This window comes from Pogoniulus pusillus, chromosome 1, assembly GCF_015220805.1.
Source record: "Pogoniulus pusillus isolate bPogPus1 chromosome 1, bPogPus1.pri, whole genome shotgun sequence".
In the NCBI taxonomy this organism is placed as follows: domain Eukaryota; kingdom Metazoa; phylum Chordata; class Aves; order Piciformes; family Lybiidae; genus Pogoniulus; species Pogoniulus pusillus.
Genome location: NC_087264.1, coordinates 33,973,369 through 33,997,511, shown reverse-complemented (window position 1 = coordinate 33,997,511; position 24,143 = coordinate 33,973,369). Strand labels below are relative to the sequence as shown.

The 24,143-nt window shown below is 42.6% G+C and overlaps 1 protein-coding gene across 2 annotated transcripts in view; it reads right to left on the bottom strand.

Moving 5' to 3' along the window:
• The window catches only part of AQR (aquarius intron-binding spliceosomal factor), a 59,632-nt gene that overhangs the window by 30,591 nt on the left and 4,898 nt on the right, over positions 1-24,143 (bottom strand). For both annotated transcript variants that reach the window (XM_064148051.1, XM_064148044.1), the window contains 17 exons: positions 22,796-22,916; positions 21,435-21,575; positions 19,781-19,849; positions 19,219-19,319; positions 18,299-18,375; positions 13,422-13,486; positions 11,921-12,037; positions 10,885-10,998; positions 9,630-9,733; positions 8,178-8,280; positions 6,217-6,337; positions 5,046-5,187; positions 3,950-4,128; positions 2,227-2,394; positions 1,691-1,860; positions 536-777; positions 112-258 (listed from right to left, as the gene is read on the bottom strand). In XM_064148051.1, coding sequence (XP_064004121.1) covers positions 112-258; positions 536-777; positions 1,691-1,860; positions 2,227-2,394; positions 3,950-4,128; positions 5,046-5,187; positions 6,217-6,337; positions 8,178-8,280; positions 9,630-9,733; positions 10,885-10,998; positions 11,921-12,037; positions 13,422-13,486; positions 18,299-18,375; positions 19,219-19,319; positions 19,781-19,849; positions 21,435-21,575; positions 22,796-22,916 — 2,181 coding nt within the window. The remainder of the gene's footprint in view (positions 1-111; positions 259-535; positions 778-1,690; positions 1,861-2,226; positions 2,395-3,949; positions 4,129-5,045; positions 5,188-6,216; positions 6,338-8,177; positions 8,281-9,629; positions 9,734-10,884; positions 10,999-11,920; positions 12,038-13,421; positions 13,487-18,298; positions 18,376-19,218; positions 19,320-19,780; positions 19,850-21,434; positions 21,576-22,795; positions 22,917-24,143) is intronic.

Genomic DNA, 24,143 nt, shown 5'->3' with positions numbered 1-24,143 from the left:
ATCACGGTAACAATTCACTCAGAACCAACAACATCATTTTTGAAGTGCTTCTGAAAATCAGCTGCTCTGCAGATGCTGGCATTTGGAAGTGAGTTCTGAACTATTTATTACCGTTTTGGTTGATTGTATGGATATGGTCCCCTGTTTGGAATGACATGAGGCTCTACAATCAGTGTCTTCACTTCTTCAGCTTTCTCTTCATTCCCATCCTCTTCTTTTCTTTTCTTCCCTTTACCTCCCTTTATTGGGAAAGTTATCCTGTAACACATAATTTAACACCAGATTTTAACAGGTTCCCTATGACACCAAACTTCTATAGGAAGACTTTTTTATTGTCACCATTAAGACAAGCAATGCTGTGATGCATTTCTGTACAGTCCTAACTGTAGTAGGGTTAACTGTTACATAACTACCTAAATCTTAACATATTAACATCTTAAGAAAGCTCCTCCCTTCAAACACTGAACTCTACTTCATCTGCCAATGTACTTGACCAAGAATACCAGATCCTGAGTACTTGAAATTCTGAGCTCACCTGAAGGGGGGTACTTGCAGAACTGGATTGTCAACAGTCACTTTAATATTGTAACCAGGAAAGCTAGCTCTTAAGTGGTCGATGGACAGGAAAGTGTCATTGAAATCCAGAGTTGCAATCTGATTTGGCATTTTGGAATAGTGTGCACTACTTGGGTCTCCGTATCCAAGAATGATGTCATGCAGCCAGTCAGGAACCACACAGTCTGTGTTCATCAAATTCCTAATTGTCTCCAGAACAGCCTGCAAGTTACAGAAGACACCATTGAAGAGACTGACTTTAACATGACATACCATATACTCCTCAATTCTGTTCTAAGGCACCAGCACAGAGCAGCCTTTAACTGACAGGTCTGTTGTTAGATTGAGTAATATATATACAATGCATCTGCTGAGACCTCAGCTGGAGTACTGCAGCCACCTCTGGAGCTCTCAAAACAGGAAGGACATGGACCTGATGAAGAGGGTCCAGAGGAGGGCTGTGAAAATGACAAGGGGGATGAAATACCTCTGCTACAAGGACAGGCTGATAGAGCTGGGATTGTTCAGCCTAGAGAACAGAAGAATCTGGGGGGATCTTAGAGTTGCCTTCCAATACCTGAAGGGATCCTACAGGAAGGCTGCAGAGCAACTTTTCATAAAGGTATCTAGCAACAGGACACAGGGGGGATAGTTTGAAGTTGAGGGAGAGTAGGTTTAGACCGGATCTTAGGAAGAAGTTCTTCAGTACAAGGGTGGTGAGACTCTGGAATAGGTTGCCCAGTGAGGTTGTGGATGCCTCTTCCCTGGGAGTGTTAAAGGCCAAGTTGGATGCAAGGCCTTGAGCAGCCAAGACCAGTTGAGAGGCATCCCTGCCCATGGCAGGGAGGTTGGAATACATGATCTCTGAGGTCTCTTCCAACGTAAACCATTCTATGACTCACAGGTCTAAATGATTTAACAGCAAAGAAGCTGAGCATGCACAGAAGAAAGATTTTCAGGTGTACAAAATTATGCACTCTCATAGCAAGAACAGTGCTAGCTGATGTGCTATAGCTTTCTGAAGTGTTCCAGTACCACCTAAACAGCCTAACTATATGCATCTAAAACGAACACATCTCAGTGCTGCTGTCATAGACAAACACTTGTCCTAAGAGCCAATAAGAAAGCAACACACCTTGAAATTGTTTTCTTTTGGTTTTCTTCTCATTATTATATTAAATGTCTCATAAACATCTTCTGCTCCATTTTGGATTGTATTGGTCATGTCTTGCTGATACTGGTTTGGGTCCAGAAACACTCTGTATGTTCTGCAATCCCCCTTAAGTCTTGGTTTGGGTTCAGGTCCTGCTCATATTGAAACAGTAAGATTAGAATTTGAGTAGTGCTAAAATCAGTTTATCCTCCAAGTAATTGATCCATAATTGCCTCCATGCCATTTCTAACATAAGTTTTACAAGACAAGCTATTTTATATCTAAAATCAAAGCATACCAATTTCTTTAATTCATCTGATTCCATCAAATTCTACCTGAGGATCCCAGTTAGCCTTTCTCAGGCTGCTTACGGGATTGGTTTATTTTGTCAAGTAGGTAATAACTTTGATGAACATTGCTTAAAGAAGCAGCAAGTCAACAAACAAACAAAACAAAGACGAGGGTAATAAAAAATAACTGTAATAAATCCCTCCCAACTAGCGTTGGTATATGCACACCTTCCTCGATAACACGGCCTTTCTCATCCAGCATGCCCTGAATTTCACAGCCTCTGACATAGACCAAGCCAGTCTGCTCCACAAAAGGCCTCCGTCGGTCAAACTTGGTGCCGTAAGGTTGCGTGGGCCGCACGGTGATCAGAAAGCAGACATCGTGCTTACGCAGGCCTGATTCCAAAGAGCAACAGTCAGTCACACTCAAAGCCACTTCCCTTCTCTGTGCCTTAATACAGAGACACAACTTAATACACAGACACCTTTTAAATGCAACCCCACGTTTAGAGCGTAGTGTGTTCTGCTTCAAAACAGGCCCTGAACATCAATGATACAGAGCCATAGGATATTGTCATCTTTTCCACTCTTCCTGGACTCCAGTATCTGCTACAGCTTCACAGAATCACAGAAAGTTAGGGGCTGGAAGGGATTTCAAAAGGGCATCCAATTCAACCCCCATGCCAGAGTAGGACTAGAGGACTAGGGATCTCATTCTGCTTTGTACTTGGCACTGGTAAGGCCTCCCCTTGAGCACTGTGTGCAGCTCTGGGCCCCTCACTGCAACAGAGAAACCGAGGTGCTGGAGTGGGTCCAGAGGAGAGCAACAAGACTGGGGAGGGGCTGGAGGGGAAGGCTGATGAGGAGAGGGTGATGGAACTGGGGGTGTTCAGCCTGGAGCAGAGGAGACTTAGAGGGGACCTTATCACTCTCTACAACTACCTGAAAGGAAGCTGTAGTCAGGTGTGGGTGAGGCTCTGCTTCCAGGCAACTTGTGACAGGACAAGAGGGCATGGTCTGAAGCTGCACCAGGGAAGGTTTAGGTTGGATATTAGGAAGGATTTCCTCATGGAAAGGGTGATTAGATACTGGAATGGACTGCCCAGGGAGGTGTTGCACTCACTGTCTCTGGAGGTGTTTAGGAAAGATCGGATGTGGCACTTGGTGGCTTGGTTTAGCTGATGTGGTAGTGTTAGGTCATAAGCTGGATGGGATCTCAGAGGTCTTTTCCAGCCTCAATGATTCTGTGATTCTGTAAGGCTTCACCACCTCTCTGGGCAGCCTGCTACAGGGCTCAGTCACCCTCACAGTGAAAAGGTTTTTACTTCTCTTCACACAGAACCGCCTCTGCTGCAGCTTGCCCCTTGTCCCTGCCGAGATACTACTTTAAACATGGAATTTCTCCAACTCACATGTAATTTTTGAACACAAATCCTTTTATCCACTACACTCGCAGATTCTCACAGATCACCTTCAAAGCTTAGCAAACACAGGCTGCACTTTTCATGGGAGACAAATAATTGCTCATAACGCATCAGAACAAAATTGGAAGTGGGAAGATACACATTAGATGTCAGGAAGAAGTTCTTCACCATGAGGGTGGTGAGAAACTGGAACAGATTGCCCCGGGAGGTGGTAGAAGCCCTTTCCATAGAAGTTTTTAAGGCCAGGCTGGATGTGGCTCTGGTCAACCTGACCTAATGTGAGATGTCCCTGCCCATGGCAGGGGGCTTGGAACTGGATGATCTTGGAGCTCCCTTCCAACCCTGACAATTCTATGAAAACAAGCTTCTTGGAATTGGAATTTGTGTAATTGACTTTTAAATAGTGTACTAAAATTGATGAATCTGTATCTTGGGACAAAAGACTCCTTCATTACAAATAAGATTACATCCAAATGTATTTTGATGAGCACCTATTCTGAGCACCTTATTTCAGAGAACTTAAATACCTTCCCACTCATCTTTGATGTTGTCTCGGACGTTCAGGTTAATTGTAACATCTGCTCTTACTCTCATAGGCCAGTTTTCACCAATATTGGGCTTTGCCACTTCCACCACTGTGAAAGACACAATGGGTTGTGCCATCCTAGCCCATCCACCAAAGACTACACCTCCGTATTCTGACAACCTGAAAAATAAAGAAAACAAAGCCCAAACAGCAGAGTTTGGTTAGTTATAACAGATGTGGTTCTCTTTTGTATTTCAAACTGTGAAACATCTTACCTCATTGTCAATTCTAAAGCAAAATCATAGCTCTTAATTTTGCATTCAGCTGAAGTAGATTCACATAATTCTGCATTTTTGAACTCAAGAATATTATCACAGAATCACACAAACATTCTGGCTGGAAAAGACCCCCCAGAATCATCAAGTCCAATTGTTATCTCTGTTCTGCAAAGTTCACCCTTAAACCATATCCTTAAATCAACTGACTTATTCTTCTATTTTCAGAAACAAATGAAACTTAAGCTGGTATTGTAGGAAAAAAAATCAAACCAAGCAAAAAAAACCCAACAAAATCTCACAAAGGGAAGACAACAAAAAGGAGCTACAGAGAGTAAGGGATACCACACCACAGTATTCCTTCAAATTTGAAGAGGATTAAAATGATCTTAGAGGTCTTTTCCAATTCAAACTGTATTCTGTGATTCCATGAAAATGTGGCAGGTGGCAAATTCAAGTTCACTCAGTAACATCTCTCATAAACCAGAAGACTTGGTGCTAAGTTTCCAGATTCTGTAATGTCAGTCAAGGCTCAGAACTTCTGGAAAACCACCTCAGCAGCCATCTGAACACAACAAAGGTTGGTTGCTAGCATCCAACATGTTGTCTTAACACATCTAAAGGGATGCAACACACCCCTACAACATCATCCAGCAGGATGGCAACACCCTTACAAAAGAAATAAGTATAAAACACAGCATCTAGGTAGGAATTTCAAACACATCTGTTGCTATGGATGTAGCACATACACAGCTATTCGTCCCAGGATGCACTCTGATTACAGATGAAGTGGAAATCACTGCATCAGTTAACAATAATTACCATGGTTTCATCCTGCTGACACTGTCTTCAATGTCCTGTCTGATCTCGTAAGTAGACTCCAGTCGGAAGAGATTGAAATTCCTCAGCAGGTAGTCATGAAGAGTCAGAAACTGCAGGTTCAATTTGGGAAGTGCGAGACAGCCTAAGGACGTAAAATGGAAAGGAAGAGGTAGTTCATAAATGAACACAAAGAGGGTGAATTGATATATTGGTTCTATGGATTGGATTCATAATTGCATTCACACCTTATTCTAGAACTGCTGTTAGTTGCTACCCTGTGAGAGTCTAAGAACTACTCCTTTATAAATACATGTCACTAAAATCACAGTTTTGGGGGTTTTGCTGTATGAACTTGTACAAGATGTAAGGAGTTTTCATCCTGGCAGCAATACAGTGAACTATTCAAAGACTGAATTCTTCCCTGTCATCAGAATAGAAGAAAACTGATTATGTAACAATCAAATAAAGAGCAAGTAATAGCACTTCACAGGGCTGAAGCATCTCTGCTAGGACAGGCTGAGGGAGCTGGGGTTGTTTAGCCTGGAGAAGAGAAGGCTGCAGGCAGACCTGCTAGAAGCCTGCTAGTACCTAAAGAGATAAGGGGGCTAAAAGAAGGCTGCAGAGGGACTGTTTGTAAAGGCCTACAGGGACAGGATGAGGGACAATGGTTTGGAATGAGGGAAGAACAGAATTAAATTGAACATTAGGAACAAGTTCTGCACCATGAGGATGGTGGAGCACTGCAACAGGTTGCCTGGAAGAGGCAGTTGAGATCCCATCCCTGGAGGTATTCCAGGTCAGGTCCACCAAGGCTCTGGGCAACCTGACCTAGTGGAGGATGTCCCTGCTGATTGCAGAGGGGGTTGACTAGGTAACCTTTGGATGTCTCTTCCAATCCAAACCACTCTACAATTCTATACTCTAACAAGTTCTGAAGGCATAATGAATACAGACATCAGAACTGCTTTTTTTTTGGCAGCATTTGTGGAGTCTCCCTCTCTGGAGATATTCAAAACCTGCCTGCATGTGTTCCTGCATGATCTGGCCTAGGTGATCCTCCTCTGCAGGGGACTGGACCAGATGAGCTTTCAAGGTCCCTTCTTGCCCCTAAGGTTTTGCAATTTGTGATTCATTTACCGTCCCGTTCAGTGTTTACTGAATTGAGTCATACCTTCTCCAGAATAATATTCAGTTGGTACAATATTTTCATCCCAAATAATCTTCTCTGTGGGATAAAGAGGCATCTGGTTGAGCTGCTGAATTTGAGATATTCGCCGTTCATGCCGAGATACCTAAAGGAAGGATGTGATTTAAATTCTCATGAATCAAAACGAAGAAATAAAGCTAGTTTGGAAGCACACACACACATTAATCCACTAGACTGCTGATACTTGCTTGCCATTCTATCTCCTTTCTTTGCTTTGGGGTTTTATTTTATTAACTATAGCAAGAGTGCACAGTGACACTGGAAGACGAACAAACACACAGCTCATCTGTTGGTCACATCACTACAGTCAGACAAGCATGTGGCTACTCAGTAGAGCAAAAAGGGCACAAGAGAACTGAAAATACTCACTTAAGGCTAAGCACAGAATTGACTCCCTACTAACAAGTGATAAGAGGAGTTTAAAGGGCCTCAAGCTGTAGCAGAGGAGGTTCAGACTGGACATTTAGGAAAAAGTTTTCACTGAAAAGGTTTGTCAAGCATTGGACCAGGTTGCCCAGGGAAATGGTGGAGTCATCATTCCTGAAGGGTTTAAAAACTTTGGAGATGTGGTGCTTGGGGAAGTGTCTTAGCAGTGGACTTGGTAGAACAGAGTTAACGGTTGGACTTGATGAACTTGAAAGTCTCTTCCAGCCTAAATGGTTCTGTCTTCTAATGACACTTATTTTGCTATCCATTGAACATGTGGTCAATAGCTAACTAATGCTAATCACTCAGTAACACTTACTCTGGGAGAAAAAGGAAATAAATCCATCCAATACCTGAATACATCATCTGAGCAAGTATCTCTTGATGGCATCCAGAAGCATCACACAATTATATTATAATTATATATTACCACCTAAAGCACTGGAAATCACATGAACAATTTTTAAATAGAGTTATGAAGAGGAATTTAAATAGCTAAGCTACTTTAGTAGTGTCTATGGTAGTACTGTTATACAACCAATATCCAGGAAAAAAATGTGCATCAAATGGGTCTGAGGAATCAAACAGGTACTGAATATTTAGATCTACTCCAGCAGGGTTTTTTTTTTTTTGTTGTTGTTTGTTTGCATTTAAAGGGAACAAAGGTCACTACATAAATAGCAATGACTTTTCCAGGAGAACTCAAAACTGTTTCTGAGAGTCTGACTATTAGATGCATATTCATATAATAGTTTTGGTTAGAAGGGATCTTAGAGATCATCTAGTTCCAATGCTTCTGCCATGGACAGGGGCACCTTCCACTAGAACAGGTTGCTCAAGGCCTCATGCAACCTGGCAGGTCCACACACTGCTTGAACACCCCCAAGGATGGTGACTCCACCACTGCTCCGGGCAGACCATTCCAGTGTTTGAGAACCCTTTCAGTGAACAACTATTTCCTAATATTCAGCCTAAACCTCCCTTAGCACAGCTTAGAACCATTTCATACAATCAACCAGGTTGGAAGAGACTTCAAAGATAATCCAGTTCAACCTATCACCCAGCCCTATCCAATCAACTAGACCATGGCACTAAGTGCCTCATCCAGTCTTTTCTTGGACACCTCCAGGGATGGTGACTCCACCACCTCCCTGGGCAGCTCGTTCCAATGGCAAATCACTCTCTCTAAAAACCATGGCAGACAGCCATTGTTTTTCCTCTGGCCCCATCACTTGTCATCAACTTTTACAGCTACACCAAACACACAAATACTAGTTTGGGGCAACTACATTTAGAAATGAACATGTGCAAACACTTCATTTGTCTAGCTATAAATCCCAGCTGATTATGCCATTTACTACTGTAGCACTGCCGTGCTTCCGAGGTGCTCCAACAAAAGGTCCTTAATGGCTACCTTACCACAGCCTAGCTTCTTGATTTAGCTGTCTTGAGATTGCACAAGAAAAAACAAATGCAAGCTATTTAATGATGGGTTTTACCAGCAGCTCCAGCAGAAACTCCTTCTCATAGCTGGAGCTCTCCCCCTCAGAGAGAGCCGGCAGCAGGCACAGATAGGACGCCACACGGTGGAGAGTGTCTGAACTGCAAAGTAGAAGATAAAAGGCACACCGAAGCTGCAGAGAATCACAGAATGCTTTAGGTTGGAAGGGACCTTTAAAGGTCATCTATTTCAACTCCCACCCTGCCACTGCAGTAAGCAGGGACATCTTTAGCTAGATCAGGTTGCTCTGAGCCTCATCCAGCCTGACCTCAAATGCTTCCAGGGATGGGGCTTCTACTGCCTCTCTGGGCAGACTGTTCCAGTGTTTCCTGACCTTCATTCTACAAAATTTCTTTTTTTGTATTTAGTCTTGATCTACCCTCCTAAGACAGGACACTTCTGCTTAAAAAAGTAATAAAAAAAATCCAGGTACACATTTTAAGCTTGAGGAGGGTAGGTTTAGACTGCAGATTAGGAAGAAATCCTTTACCGTGAGGGTTGTTAGACACTGGAACAGGTTGCTCAGGGAAGCTGTGGGTGCCCCCTCCCTGAAGGTATCACAGTATCACACAGTATCACAGTATCACCAAGGTTGGAAGAGACCTCACAGATCATCAAGTCCAACCCTTTACCACAGTGCCCAAGGCTAGACCATGTTCCAGGCCAAGCTGGATGAGGCCTTGATCAACCTGGGTTAGTGGAAAGTGCCCCTGCCCATGGCAGGGGGTTGGAAATAGATGACCTTTAATGGTTCTAACCTGAACCATTCTATGAATTTCATCACACAAAATACTGATCTGTAATTATTTACAAGTGAAGTCTTGAGATATTTATATCAGCTGTTTTTGGAATTGTTACAAAGTGCTCTAGAGCACTTCCACAGGTGCTCAGCCACAGGTGTAAGATGAGCCCTTCATCAACAACAAACAGAGCACGGTGTGAGCATTTTTCTATTGTTTCAAAACAGAACCAAACAATAGAAAAAACATTGTCAAAGCACAGACTGGTACTCTTTAACCACAGCATTTACAGTAAGCACACTGCCATGCTTTTATGATTTCTGTTGTAGTTTTTGTACAGGATTGAGAAAAAAAATCCATACTTAAACAGTTAGAGGTTGACTACTCTAAGTTAACTACTGCTATGAACACTTCAAGCAGCTAGTTATTTTCCAGAAAATTAGTACTTTCTTGCATTCACCAGAAAAAAAAAAAGGGAAAATAAAGATATTTTTCTTATACTGGAATTCCAATGTTTCACTACTAGTGGATGCAAGCTCTCCCTGTCTCCCTATTTCAGGAGATGTAAAGGTATCATGATAAGTCAGAAAGACCTGAGAAGGCAGATGAGAAATCAAGAAGGAAAAAAAAAAAGCCAGAAGTCTGTTAATTAAGACATACTTAGAACAAAGAATTTTGATTTCATGTTGCATTTCATTTTGGTAACTTACCTAAGAGGCCCAAACAACTTCACAAGTGAATCACGAGTGTCTACTGCAGCTACATTTGACAGTGCAAAGTCATACAGCTCTGGGAAATGTGCAAATGCTGCTCTCTGCAAAAGACCCAAGCACAATACCCGAATATTGATGAAACAGTAACCATCTAAATATTTATATCAAAGCATAGCTTATTCTATTCTATTCCTAACACCTAGCACCTTGTGGACACTACCAGGGTATCTGCTTTACTTAGCACCACCTGTTTGTTACTCCTGTGCTTCCAGCACAGAATTTGTTTTAGACACCTTCCTATCATCACTAAAACAAAACATAGGGGGATGGACATGTAGTCTTGCAGGCAGCTAAGAAAAACATGGAACAAGCTGAATTTAACCAAGTTCCCTTGTATTTTTTTTGCCTAAATTAATAGGAAAATGACTGAAAAGTGCAATTATCTTTACAGGACTACGAATTATGTGATTTTTTTCATCTCTTGTGTACAAGGGAACACTATTGCAGTACGTTTGTGCTGATCTTGAAGAAATGGTGCCACCTACTGCAGAATCCTAAGTTCTTGCAGTACTTACTTTTGCCTTCTGAATAATTTACTAAGAGCAGTTCGTCAACAATCACAGAGCAGCTTAGGTTGGAAGGGACCTTAGAAATCACTTACTTCAACCACTCTGCCACAGGCAGGGGTCTCTCTCAGCTAGATGGACTCCACAAGGCCTCATCCAACCTGGCCCTGAACATCCATAGGGAAGAGACATCCACAACCTTCCTATGTAGCCTATTCCAGAGTCTCACCACCCTCATACTCAAGAAATTCTTCATCAGCTCCAGTCTAACCTTATGCTCTCTCAGCTTCGAACCATTCCCCCTTGTCCTGTCTAGTGACACCCTGACAAAAAGTTCCTCTGCAGCCTTCCTGTAGGATCCCTTCAAGTATTGGAAGGCTCTAAGGTCTCCCTGGAATCTTCTCTTCTCTAGGCTGAACCCCAGCTTCCACTGCCTATCACAAGTAGTAGATGACAAGTGGTGGTGTTTTGCTAAAGTATATTAGTCATAGTCACACACATAATATTGAAGTATTCAGTGTCTTAAGCATGGCACACAAAAAGTCAAAACTATTTCTGTAACTCAACAGGAAAAACAAGAGGCTTGTTCAGGAAAATAACTCAATGTCTATTCCAGATGCAAATTAAGAGCGAAACAACAAATCCAAATCCTTCCTTTCCCATAAGCACTTCTGCCATCTGCCTACCTGCAGAGAAGTAATTCTGTCGTAGTGAATTGTTGTCATCTCATTCTCTGTCAAAGCATTTCCAGTCTGATCATTGATTTCAAAGCCAGTGTAGAACTTAAGCATATCTAAAAGCTGAGACATCATCCATGCAAATAAGTGGATTAATAATAACAGATATCCCACCACAAACAAAAATATAATTGAAGAGGACAAATCTGGGCACCTTGTACACACAAAAACTCCTCAAAGGTCTTGGAGAAATAGAGTAAGTACTAGTATCCAAATTTTATACTTGGCTTATGCACAAAACCTTATTGTTTAGGCATCTCAACTACAAGCCACAGAAATTACAGCACAGCTCACAATCAATGGTGGTTCTTTCACATACTAGGCCTTGAAACTAATACTGGTTGGACTAAGGTGATCTAGCTGTAGGTTCTCACTGAGACACCAAAGCCAGTGCAGTTCACTGCTACTAGAAGAGAGAGGTCTTGCTCCCTCCTGCCAGCTCTGGAATTCATCCTACCTTTCAATGATATTATTTAACTTGCAAGAAGAAAATTACTGAATGTGCTGCTGGCTTTGTGTTAACACTGATGCTCTGAGCAACTGCGCAAATGCCAGAGATGGGGAACATCAAGTAGCAGGAATAGCAGCTGAGATGCAGCAGCAGGAACAGACCTTCACATTTTGCCATAAAAACCAATATGCTGCCTGTGACTGAGTACACTGAAGGACAGCAGTGAAAGCCACCTGCACTGCAGAACAGTCTGAAGTCAAGATAAAGTATGTAAGAATGCAGTGGTGACAATTTCTGCTACACAGTGGGTAAAGCATGCCAGAAGCTGCACTGTTTTCTGTCGCACCTTTAAGAACCATTAAAAATCAGAAATGTAAAAGCAGTCAGAGGTACAGCAAGAAACAAAGAACTACTGTCTGAAGGATTTAAATAAACACCACTCAGAAAAACCTCTCTTAAACAAACTCCCCACAACTGCAGTACTCAGAGATGCACCAGAATGAAAAAGCTATTTCCAACAACTTTGTGTGTCACCTGGCAGAAGAGATGTCCTTCCTTCTCTCTTTTAGCGAGGCTGGACAGGTAACAGTGAACAACGAGATGAGAGTCATCCAACACTGTATTAAACCAGCGCCGGGTGGGAAGCAAAGCCTGTGGGAAACAACCTCACATTAAGACAGGCAGTTGTCCAGAGGGTGAGAAATCAGGGTTGACCTTTATTTTCCATTTCCATAAGGCATATCAAGATAGATTCCTGTGCAAGTATTTACAGATCTAACACCCTAAGAGAAGTTCTCATACTAAAGGAACATTTGCTGCTTGTTTATGCAGGTAGGGCACTATGAACACAGCCTTTTAGAGGCTGTGTCTAGTGTGTCTAGTGGCACAGCACAAAGTTGCCATTAGTGAGACTGCATCCTGCCAGCTGGAAAAGTATATCAAATAAAGCAATTTTTCTCCTACCAAGGGGCTCCATAATGACTGTGTGCTACAAAAAGAGATGTTGAGCTGCTGCAACACTCTCTTAAATGCCTCTTTTCCATACATGAATTCTAAGCTTGTCTTTCTCAAGACTGCAAACTATGTTTCTTCTTATTATAGAATCAGAGAATGGTTAAGGTTGGAAGCGACCTCCAAAGGCCATCTACTCCAACGGCCTTGCAGTCAGCAGGGAACATCCTCCACTAGGTCAGGTTGCTTGACCTTGAATATTTCCATGGATGGGGCCTCAACTTCCTCCCTGAGCACCTTCACGCTGAACGCCCCATCTAAATCTGCTCTTCTCTCATTTCAAACCATTGCCCTTGTCCTGTCCCTGCAGGCTTTTGCAAACAGTCTCTATGCAGCCTTCTTGTAACGCCCTTCAGGTACCATCAGGCTGTTATTAGGTCTGCCCCGCAGCCTTCTCTTTTCCAGGCTGAACAACCCCAGCTGTTCCTCAGCCTGTCCTCACAGCAGAGGTGTTCCACCCTCTGATGATCTTCATGACCCGCCTTTGGACCCACTCCATCAGGTCCATGTCTTTGCTGTGTTGAGGGCTCCAGAGCTGGACACAGTACTCCAGTTGAGGTCTCACCAGAATAGAGTGGCAGAACTATCTTTAGTCCATCAAATCTCATCCAACCTCAAATCCTTTTCTGCAGGGCTGCTTTCAATCTCATCATGCCCCCAGCCTAGTTTGATACCTAGGATTGCCCCAGCCTAGGTGAAGGGTCTCACACTTTGCCTTATTTATCCTGTTGAGATTCATCTCAGCCCACCTCTCCAGCCTAGCTGCACCCCTCTGGATGTCATCCCATCCTTCAGGCTGCACCATTCAGCTTGGCATCGTCTGCATATTTGCTGAGGGTGCTACACTCAGTCTGTATCACTGGTGAAGATACTGAACTGTGACGTACTGTGACAACTTCCTACTTTCAGATGGAAAGCCACCAGTAAGCACCCATATGCACAGCTGTGACATAACCTACACATTTGAATGAAGCTGTCTTAATGATTTTACACTTTTACAATCTACAACCAGTTCATAACTTACCTCAAGATCTAGCATGAGCTCAATGAATCTTTCACAATAATGAACTTTGTCCATAGAAACAGGACCTAGAAAGAAAATACATATTTCATTTTTTTGCCACCATAACACATTTCTACTATCCTTTAAAAATGTAAGATACAAATATTAGCTTTAACAAGATAGAAAGTTACCCAGCATACCACTCCCTTTCTGGAACAATCCTTTCTTTATTGCAAACTGGATTTTTTTTTAGATAGAAGAAAGTAATGGAACCAGAGTTTCAAGAATGATTTTATCCACTCTGATAAACCAAGGCAACACACAAAATTGCACACACTTCCACAAAATACCAAAGGCTTCTTAAAAACTTTTAACTATGGGTCTTCAAAAGTACCTGTTTAAAAGTTGAAATTAAGGTGAGTGCAAAAGACCTTGAAAATATCTGATTCAATGCTCTTTACCATGAAGGTGGTGGAATACTGGAACAGGATGCCCAGGGAGGTGGTTGAGGCCCTAAACATGCAGATATTCAAGCTGAGGTTAGACAGAACTCTGGGTGACCTGATCTAGTTGAGGATGTCCCTGCTGGCTGCAGAGGATGGCTGGATGACGAGGGTGCAGCTAAGGCAGGGTAATTCCATAGTGGAATTTCTTCACAAAAAAGATGCATAATCACAGGAGTTTTCATTTGGGCTCAGCAAAATTACAAAAATTCAGAAAAAATCATAGAGAAATTAGCTGAGAGTTCTGGCTCTGTGATTTGTGAGACCACAGCAGAATATTACCCTGTTGTGTTGGGTTCAGTGGTGGCCCAGGCACAGGTTGAATGTGAAATCTATGAGAAAAGAATTCAGACCTTGGAAAAGGATTTATTAGAGGAAAAGGCAAGGAGCCAGAATGTTTGGGAAAACATGCTCATGCAGTCTAGAAGCCTCACAGATGCCTTGAGAGCTCAGGTGGAAGAAAAAGTCGTGGTTTCCTCAGATGCCTGTTCAGCAGTCCCCCTCTCTGCATAGGAACTGAGTGATGCGGAGCCGTGGGAACTGGGGAAAAGGCAGAGAATGTCCCGATGGACAATTCAGGGGAAGGGAACCCTGCCAAATTGGGTGGAAGTGACACTGCCGCTCTTGATTCAGAGGACTCTCTTGTTCCTGTCCCTGCACTGCGAAAGGCTAAAAAGTCGTGCAAAAAGCCCAGATCCAAACCAGAGAGGGACTCTCCTGTAGCGGAGGAGACAGTGCTGGTGAGGAAAACACTATAGAAGAAAAAAGTGTGCTGCTGGTGACTAAACCCCAAATTTCAGACACCAAGGGTGGCAAACGTGGCGCTGTTACCACTACTAATAAGAGTTACACCGTCACTCAGCTGAGTGACTTGCAAATCAGATACGTGAGGGAGCCAGGTGACTCAGTGGCAGAATATGTCTATAGAGTCTCCTGGGCTGGTGGAGAAAGTCTTCATAGACTCTGAAAAAGCAGCTGGGCACTGGAGGGACAATGTGTTCCTCACTCGTGAACCCGAGGGCTCACATAGTCTGACTGCGCGGATAGCTTACTGGGGAAGTAGCTTCCATCTTGCTTAGAGGGAAGCCGATGGGGTTAGAAGTCACCAGCTCCTCTGAGCTAATTACAGCGCTCTGTAAACTTGCCTGTGTGCAAGCAATATATGGGTAAGGGAAAATATGACTGTCCCTTAAGCGCCCCAGTTGACCCAGAGAGACTTCACCCTCTCATGAGGGGGTTGTGAGCAAGTTTGCAGGTCCAAGCATCAGCAAACACAGAGATAACAGAAAGGGCAATCATGGGAAAGTGCAGATCGAAAAATGCACAGGAGCACGTCATGATGTGGGCTGAACTCTTAAGGGACTTAAATGCTCACAGGCTTCTGTTTGGATTTGGCACTCAGGGAGGCAGACACTCTGGGGGGTGACATTCTACTGGTTCCCACATGGACAAAGCTGCGGCCATGTGCAAGAATGTCTGAACAGTAAAAGTTTATCCTAGTGGCACAGGTTCACCAAACTCCCCCCTTGCCAGAAGACATAGGTGAAAAGACCAAAGCAAATGAGGCAACTGGACACTTAAATCCAGACAGTCACAATCCTCAAGAGATGGGTGGTACAGGCATGTCCCATCTCTATAAATATTCAAAGACACCTTAAAGCAGCTGGCAAATTGACAGCTAAAAGACTTGGTACTGTGCTTTCAACACAGTATTGTGACAGCAGTGACTCAGGCAGCTTTTAACAGTCAGCAATCATTGGGAGAGATATAGAAGCCCCAAAATTAAGATCTGCTGCCTAGTTGAGCCAACTGTGGTCACTGACCACATGCCAGGAGTGACCAAGATAACTCCTTGACCCTAATACAAGTGGGCCAACCCAGGCTGGTTAAACAACCCCCTACAGGGGTTGTGCCCATGATAAACCCGGAGGTTCATGTGTCTGGGAAGCATCAGTGTGTGGTGGATTGTCCCCAGTTATTAATTGCCAAGCCTGGCTCTTATATGCCAAGGCAAGTTTTGTCTCCCTATAGGACAGAGTCAAAGCCAAGGACCAGTTCCTGGCCAGCACCTGGGAGAGGGAGAACCAGCTACACAAGAGATGGAGGCACATCACCAGGGTGGCTTGCAGGCTTGGAGAGGGAACAGCAGTAGATGCTTTTCTACACATGCATTGACCCATGTGGAAGCTTGCACTGGAGTCGGCTGGTGGTTGTCTGGGTTTTCACGCCCAGCATAAAATGGGAAATGGACACTTTGTCTAGAAAAGCATAAATAGAGCAAGGGAGAAGGCATGAGGGGGTTCTCACCGTGAAAGAGTTCCCACCTTGACAGAGCTCCCAACAGGACAGGCTCCCACCATGACAGAATTCCCATTTAGGACCGTCCCCACTTTTGGACAGCTCCCACCTTTTTACATGGCTCTTGGTTTTACACCGTTCCTGCCTTTGGATGATTCTCCCCACTTTCGCACCATTCTGTGCAAACTTGCAAGCTTGGCAAGTCTTGGGGTCCTTTTAAGAGCTGCCAGCAGCACCTGAACCTGGCTACTCTCGGACCATATCTCAGCCAACTTCCTGGCTGCCATTCCGAGCTGGGGAGACCCTAGCAGTTTGACTCTCCCCTGCTGCTGCTGAGGGAGCGTTGCTTCCACAAACCCCTTTCCTGTGGCAGCCATGCCTTGAGACATTTCTGAGTTTGGCAGCTTTGCCACTCGCCTTGGGCTTCTGCCGCGTGGATCCAGACTACTGGATATTGCTTGCAGCATCGGAAGGCAATTGAGCAGCATAGAAATCCAGCAAGGGATCATCATCGAATACCTATCTCACCTCCATGAGTAAAGCCTGCTGTTCCCTTAATTCACTGCTCAGCCTGATTGATAGTGGGGTAAAGCTTTGTTTATAGCTTAGCCTTTTCCATTTCCTGACTTCCTAAATCTCTAAATTTATCCATAATACCCTTTAGAAGAATTCTCGGTTGAATTAGAATCTGCAAATAAACCTAAACTAGTTCTGTCTATAGTTTGGGGGCAGGGTTTTCAGGAAAATCAAATAATTCTATTTTTAAAATTCCTGACTCAGCCACATTAATTCCCTGCCTCCACAACAATGACCTTTGGAGGGGTCCCTTCCAACCCAGACCATTCTATGGTTCTATGATACTCAAAAGTATTCAGTGATGACTACTAAGCAGCCTCCAAAATCCCATCAAAACTGAACAGCCTGCTTTATCAGACTTTTATGTGCTGAAGCCTCCAAAGGACTGTTAATGAAAATCTTGCCTAACTGAGCAAAAAGAGGGGCCAAGCATCCTTTCTGTGGATGACACAGCACAGAGAACTTTCCTTTACAGCTGAGCGAAGAGCTGCATTGTAGTACGATTTTAAGAGCAAAAGCAGAACTGCAGGAAGCAATTTCACCCAAACTACTCTGTGCTTCCAGCATAATAAGCCTTTGGGTTTTTTATCAAAAAGCTAACACCTTCCTCTTTAAACACTTTCCCTTTTTAAATCAGGCAAGCATATAATTTTGCTTGTCACAGTGATTTAGGAATCAAGAGCAGTCAAATTGTACAGAATTTCACTTCACTTTTGCTCTTACCATAAATCAACAGGACTGACAGAATAGAGCCTTGTGATATGCATTTATGCCACCTGTTTAACAAGGCATCTAAGTATGGAAGAAATGCTTTAATGCTGCAGGAAGGCTGGAAGAACACAATAAAGATCATCACCCAGAAATGCCTTTTTTTTTTCTTATCAAATCCATACTGAATAGAAGAAGAGGTTTAAAGTAGCTTTCTGCTGTTAGATAGAGAAGGGCGACAAAGATGATCCAAGGGCTGGAACACCTCTGCTATGAGGATAGGCTGAGGGAGCTGGGGGTGTTCAGCCTAGAGAAGACTCCAGGGAGACCTAACAGCTGCCTTCAGCACCTGAAGAGATCCTACAGAAAGGCTGGAGAGGGACTTTTCATCAGGGTGTCTAGCACCAGGACAACAAGGAGCTGTTTGAAGCTCAGGGTTTAGAGTCTATCTTACGAGAAGTTCTTCACAACGAGGGTGGTGAGACTCTGGAATAGGGAGGGTGTGGATGCCTTCTCCTTGGGGGTGTTCAAGGCCAGGTTGGATAAAGCCTTGAGCAGCCAAGTGTAGTTGAGAGGTGTTCCTGCCCATGATGGGGAAGTTGGAGCAGATGATGTCTGAGGTCCTTTCCAACCTAAACCACAATTTTCAAAGCATATATGGTTTGACACAAAATTCATACAGACACTAAACCCCCATCCAGATAAAGTCTCCAGCCTGAGGTTGGTATCCTAAGGAGCAGCTGATTCAGCAACAAGAAAGAAGACAGATAAGCAGGAAGCAAAGTAACATAGTTAAAAAAGAAGCACAGTTACCTGAGAGAGGGATTGATTTTAGCACAGAAATGAACTTCTGAATGAGCTGTGAAAGAAATCTTCTCTCCCGGTATGCTCTAAAATCAGACACAGGACAAAAGCATGAATATTCCTTACGTGCAAACCAGAAGGACATCCTATCTTTCATTAAGACAAAGCTAGCTGATTTAAAAGTTATGGAATGCTAGCAGGTTGTTTTAAAACAAACCTATACTGTCTAAATGATAACTTTTCTCACTGCGCTCAGGCAGGCAGAGTAGCAGTCTGCATTCTTAGGCAGACATCTAATTAACAACCTATGCAACCTATGCTTATACTGAGTCAAAGAGATCTGACCACACTGCAACACAAAAGTACTGGAACATGTACCTCAGGTGAGATATTCAAATCTATCCAAATAATTGCATCAGCTGTTTGCTTTAAGAGCTAAACATTTACTAAAGGTCAGGAGTATTATTTTATGGCATTCACTCTATAGCTCTAAGATTTGCTATTACAAATTCACTGATCAAATGAAATATTAAGTTCTGTAGCAGTTATTTTTGTTAAAACTACTGAAAACTACAACAGATTCCAGGACCCCTGATATGACCAAACCTCATTTGTAATATTCAGATGTTGTTCACCATGAGGGTGGTGAGACACTGGAACAGGTTGCCCAGGAAGGTGGTGGAAGCCTCATCTCTGAAGTTTTTAAAGCCAGGCTGGATGGCTCTGAGCAATCTGATCTAGTGTGAGGTGTCCCTGCCCATGGCAGGAGCATTGGAACTGGACAATCCTTGAGGTCCCTTCCAGCCCTGACAGTTCTATGATTCCATGATTTTAATTTTAAATTATTTTAGTTGATACAACTTAGTTTAGCTACAACACAGCTCAAAGGGCTTTGGATTCAAGAGTTAAAAAGGGTTTCTGTAACATACTTCATTCTTGCCTCTTCATCCATCTTCTCATCATTTTTCTTGATTAGATTCCAGAATTTTCTTAGTTTTGGTGTCTTTTTCAGCTCTTGCTCCAGTCGTTTCTAAAATGTTAAAGTGTTATTCAGTCAGCAGGAACCTTTGTTTTCAAAAGGGAGAAAAATTGCAGTCTGGTTCTTATTAAAAACACAACAAATAGCTGACAAACTGAAATGTCTCAGACTGATCTCTGTAAAACAAGAAGGTAAACACTGCACAAAGTCCAGTCAGGGGTAGACAACAGCTCCATTGCCTAGGCTATGACCTCATGGCTTCCTCTATAAATTACACCTTGAAGAAGCTACAAACTCAACTTGATTATAGAATGTTTCATATAACTAATAATCATGATTACACAGGAATCAGTAACCAACAAGAAAGGTAATTTTACCAAGAAGACATAAAACATAATTCCACAGCAGTTTTAAATATTACATTTCCATAATAGTATTCCATAAGGATTCACTGGACAGTACTTGGGTAATGCCTAGCAGATTGATTTTCTAGTTTAGAGTGTCATGCTTACAGGTTGTAGAGCCATCCACATCGGTAAAGAGATGAGCTGCTGCACCTGACTTCTGATCAAGTCCACTTCCTGTTAGAACAGTGAAGATAGAAAAACGTTGTTGGTTTGGTTTTTAACATTCTTGTGTTATCTGCCATGTCTGTCTTACAAAGTACATCAATGTAGATCACCATCTGACACATACCTATGCTGTTGGGTTAGATTGCTCAACTTCCTAACAGGGAACTGCACAATGGTTGACACCTTCCGCATCTTAGATTCTTTTCATGGATTCTGCCAGTTCTTCAGCAGAGGCCTTCCCCATGAAGCACTTTTAGCACAGAAGCTGATGAGAATTGATATTCCTTCTTCAGTCATTTCTCATTCTTGAATTGAGCTTTCTTACTGTGCTTTCTCTACTTGTTTCACTCATGAAGCCTTTCAATTATCAAGTTTCTCCCACTTCATCTGCAATTTTCTCATTACATTCAGTTCTGGGGTCCCCAGCACTAGGACATCAAACTGCTGGATGGGTCCAGAAGAGGCCACGAAAATGATTAGAGGGCTAAAGCACCTCTCCTGTGGGGATAGGCTGAGAGACTTGGGGCTGCTCAGCTTGGAGAAGGCTCTGGAGAGATCTTAAAGCAGACCTTCTAGTACCTGAAGGCTATAAGAGAGCTGGGAAGGGACTTTTTACAAAAGCTTGTAGCAACAGAATGAGGGGCAGTGTTTTTGAACTGGAAGAGGGGAGATGTACACTGCAGATTAGGAAGAAATTCTTTACAGTGACTGTGGTGAGACACTGAAACAGTTGCTCAGGGAGGCTGTGGATGCCGCCTCACCAAAGGTGTTGAAGGCCAGGTTGGATGTGGCCTTGAGTAACCTGGTCTAGAGGGACGTGCCCCTGTCCATGACAGGGAGGTTGGAACTAAGTGATTGCTAAGGTCCCTTCCAACCCAAAGCTATCTATGATTCTATGATCATCTGAAATAACTGATTTTGTCTACAGTTCTAGTAAGTACAAGTGTTTTTTCAAACGTTCTCTTTGCAACTCTGACTGCAATTTGGATTCACAAAGTTTTCTTTCAAAGAGAGGTTGTGGAATCTCCTTCTCTGGAGACATTCAAAACCTGCCTGGATGTGTTCCTGTGTGACCTACTCTAGGTGATCCCATTCTGGCAGGGAGATTGAAGTGGATGAGCTTTTGAAGTCCCTTCCAACACCTAATATTTGGTGATTCTTTCTTTCCTCTTTCACTTAAATCTGGTTTTGAAAGTGAGAAAAAATACTGTCTTCCTCAATAGGTAGTGGAAATAAATTTTGTACAATTTCTCAGCCAAACTAAAAGGAGCACAGTAGTAAGTAACCTGCTTCTAAACACCTTTAAAATACCAAATATTTCTGAAGTACTGTTTTAAGCATAAGTCTGAATAAATTGTAGGAAAAGCCAGTCATCCAATTTCAAGTCTCTTCTATAGCCTTCTGTGAGAGCAAAGCAAATCTGATGAGACAAATAATGCAAGAGTCTAAGAGAGAGAAGTAAAAGTCCTCCAGTACCATCCTCTTCCTGAAAAGACAATTCTGCTTCATCTATCTTAGAAACAAATTGCTCAAACTCCTACAAACACAAAAGGGCATAAAGACGTTGGAAGTTTCATAGTTACTTGTAACATACCAGACTATTGAAGCAGTGATCAAGGAAGAGCAACAGGACTGTCTGTTCATGCAGAGAGTATTCACTGTCATTTTCCACCAGTGATGCTTCCAGAATGCATTTGAAAAAAAAGGGAAAATGTTCTGGCTTTTTTTTGAATGTCTAGGAAGAGAAGAGAAAGAAATAGCTGATTCCGAGTCAAGATGGTACAAATAATTTCAATCTTCATTTACATAATTCAGCTTAAGTTCCCTAAATCCATTTAAGTCTATAAAAGGAAGGATTAGTTTTCCTTTTTTTCACTTATCCTGGCCAGACAGCAGAACTGAAACAGGCAAATGATATCCTCACACTATGAGAAGGCTCCTGCTGTCACTCCTGACTTCTAATGAGATCCTCCTAAGCAAGGATCCTCACACCATGGGAAGGTTCTTGCTGTCACTACTGACTTCTGTGTAGTCTAACATAGGTGATGCATAGAACAAACTGAACAAGAAGCAGAAGTGGATTATGTTGTGGAGATGCTCAACTGGTGGCTGCACAGACTTACTGTAAAATAACACAGCCTAGAAGAGAATTGGTAGATTTGGGCCACAACTATGGCAGCTGGGTAGTCACTCGCAAAAAAGCAAGCAGATAAAAGACACCAGAGATTAATCATGGTTGGGGAATTCCCATTTTGCCACCTTAGCAGGATAAAACCAAAGATAAACCAAATAGTCATTGAGATAAAATGGTTTCTTTACAACAGCAGCCATCTATCAAACAAATTTAATTAAGATGTTTGGAAAGTAACACACAGCACTCATTTTGTCCCAGTATGTATGTCAGGACAAAAGACAGTCACAAACAACACAGGAACAAATTATTCACTCTTTCTGCTTTACCAGCACCAAAGCAATGGCACTGCCATTGGTAAGTGTGCTTTGGAAATAAAGCTCACACAGAATTCCTGAGGTTCATGGTGAGTAGATGGCCTGTGAGAACTGGAGTGTTTGTAGAAGCACCAAATAATTTCTAAATCTATTAATCCACAAAACCAGGATACACAAAAGCAGAGTAAGAGGTTATCTCAGTATAAAATTTCATGCAAGAGAGCTACAAAATCATATTCACAGGTTTTAAGTAAGATGCCAATGGACATTATGTTAGACTTCATGTGCTGTCACCTTATATCCACAGATGGAAAAATCCTTTTTCCTTGCAATACCAAAGGAAGAACTTCTCTGCAAGTGGCATTCTCCGCACAGAACACCAGCTGAGGTACCATTTCCTTTCAACACTACAAGCTTTGCTAACTTCTGACAGTGCAAGTAAGTGCACCACAAAAGCTGCAACTTGCAGATCAAAACTCAATTCCAGCTGTAATCAAAATCAGTTACCTCCCACGCAGGGACATTCTCTCTGAACTTCTCATTCACCATGCAGCAGATTGACATTAAATATGCCTTACTGGACACCTCTGGAGAATAATTCATCCATAGGTAATTTTCAAGGTACTGGCTGTGAAAAGACAAAGAATATTTCATTAGCTGCTGCCACCCACATAATCTGTCACTCACTTAAAAGAACAGTTATCCACAGGGGTTTCTTCCCTTCTCTCCTTAAATCCACCTTTATAGTTTGTGAGTAGTTCCTGAAGTTACTTCTCTTGTAGGTCACTGCAGCAAAACTTATTAGATTCCATAACTGCTATAAGGGACAGACGATTTCCTTATCAGGAAGACCCATTCACCAGGAGGGTTCCACATGTAACAAGTAGCCACAGCTCAGTACAAATCCATAGCATGAATCCATTTTGATATTCCACAAAGACTTCACTTGTTTAAAGAATATCACATGCAGCATTTCCTAGTAGAAGATGCAAAGGACAACTACTACCTAACAGCGTCTGCATTACTAAATATTCCTTCATATTAAAAAATGAGGAATCACCTAGAGATATTTTATGCTCCTAACCATATAAAGGCAACAAAAATATTACATTACTGTGTGAATAAAATAAAGTATTGAATATTACCTGAGTGATTGTTTGCAAGAAGGTGAAAGGAAATTACCAGACACTGGGAAATAGCAGTTTGCTGGCAACAAGCACTTCTTCATTAATATGGCACAGTGCTCACAGAAGAATTTTAAAACAGACCTTAAGAGATGAAATGCTGTTTGGATAAAAAGTGCCATCCTCCTTTAACTTCCTCTTCAAGTTATGCAAGGTAGCTACTTCTGAGGAGGCCATCCCTAAATCCTTCATGCTCAGCACTGTACCTGCACCTTGTGATACTTTCACAACTGTTACCAGGAAGTGCAAAGTCTTGTTTCTCTCTAAACACATTGCTCACCCAATCCTACCCCTCAGTGCTTGCTCTAACATTCATTTGGCTCCTCTCACGAGCCAACTCAGTTTTGCCATTTACTTTTCTCCACAGCTTACTTTCCTGACGTCTTCCAGTAAGCTCCTTCAACAGGTTCAGGAAAGACAAGTGCAAGAGACAGTGGTAAAAAAGGCAGAGATCATTTGTATGTAACCAGGAGCAAAAGGCTCAGCAAAGGTTGAATGTTATACTTGGATGATACTGGAGGTCTCTTCCAAGCAGATATATTCTGTGATTGTGCAGTCAAGGATTTACATTTTCTGGGAGCTCATTCAGAACACTCAGCTTCAGGTGGAGCAGAGCCAACTTCATAGACATATATAAGATGAAATACATTCTGCTTCCCAAGAGTCTGGAA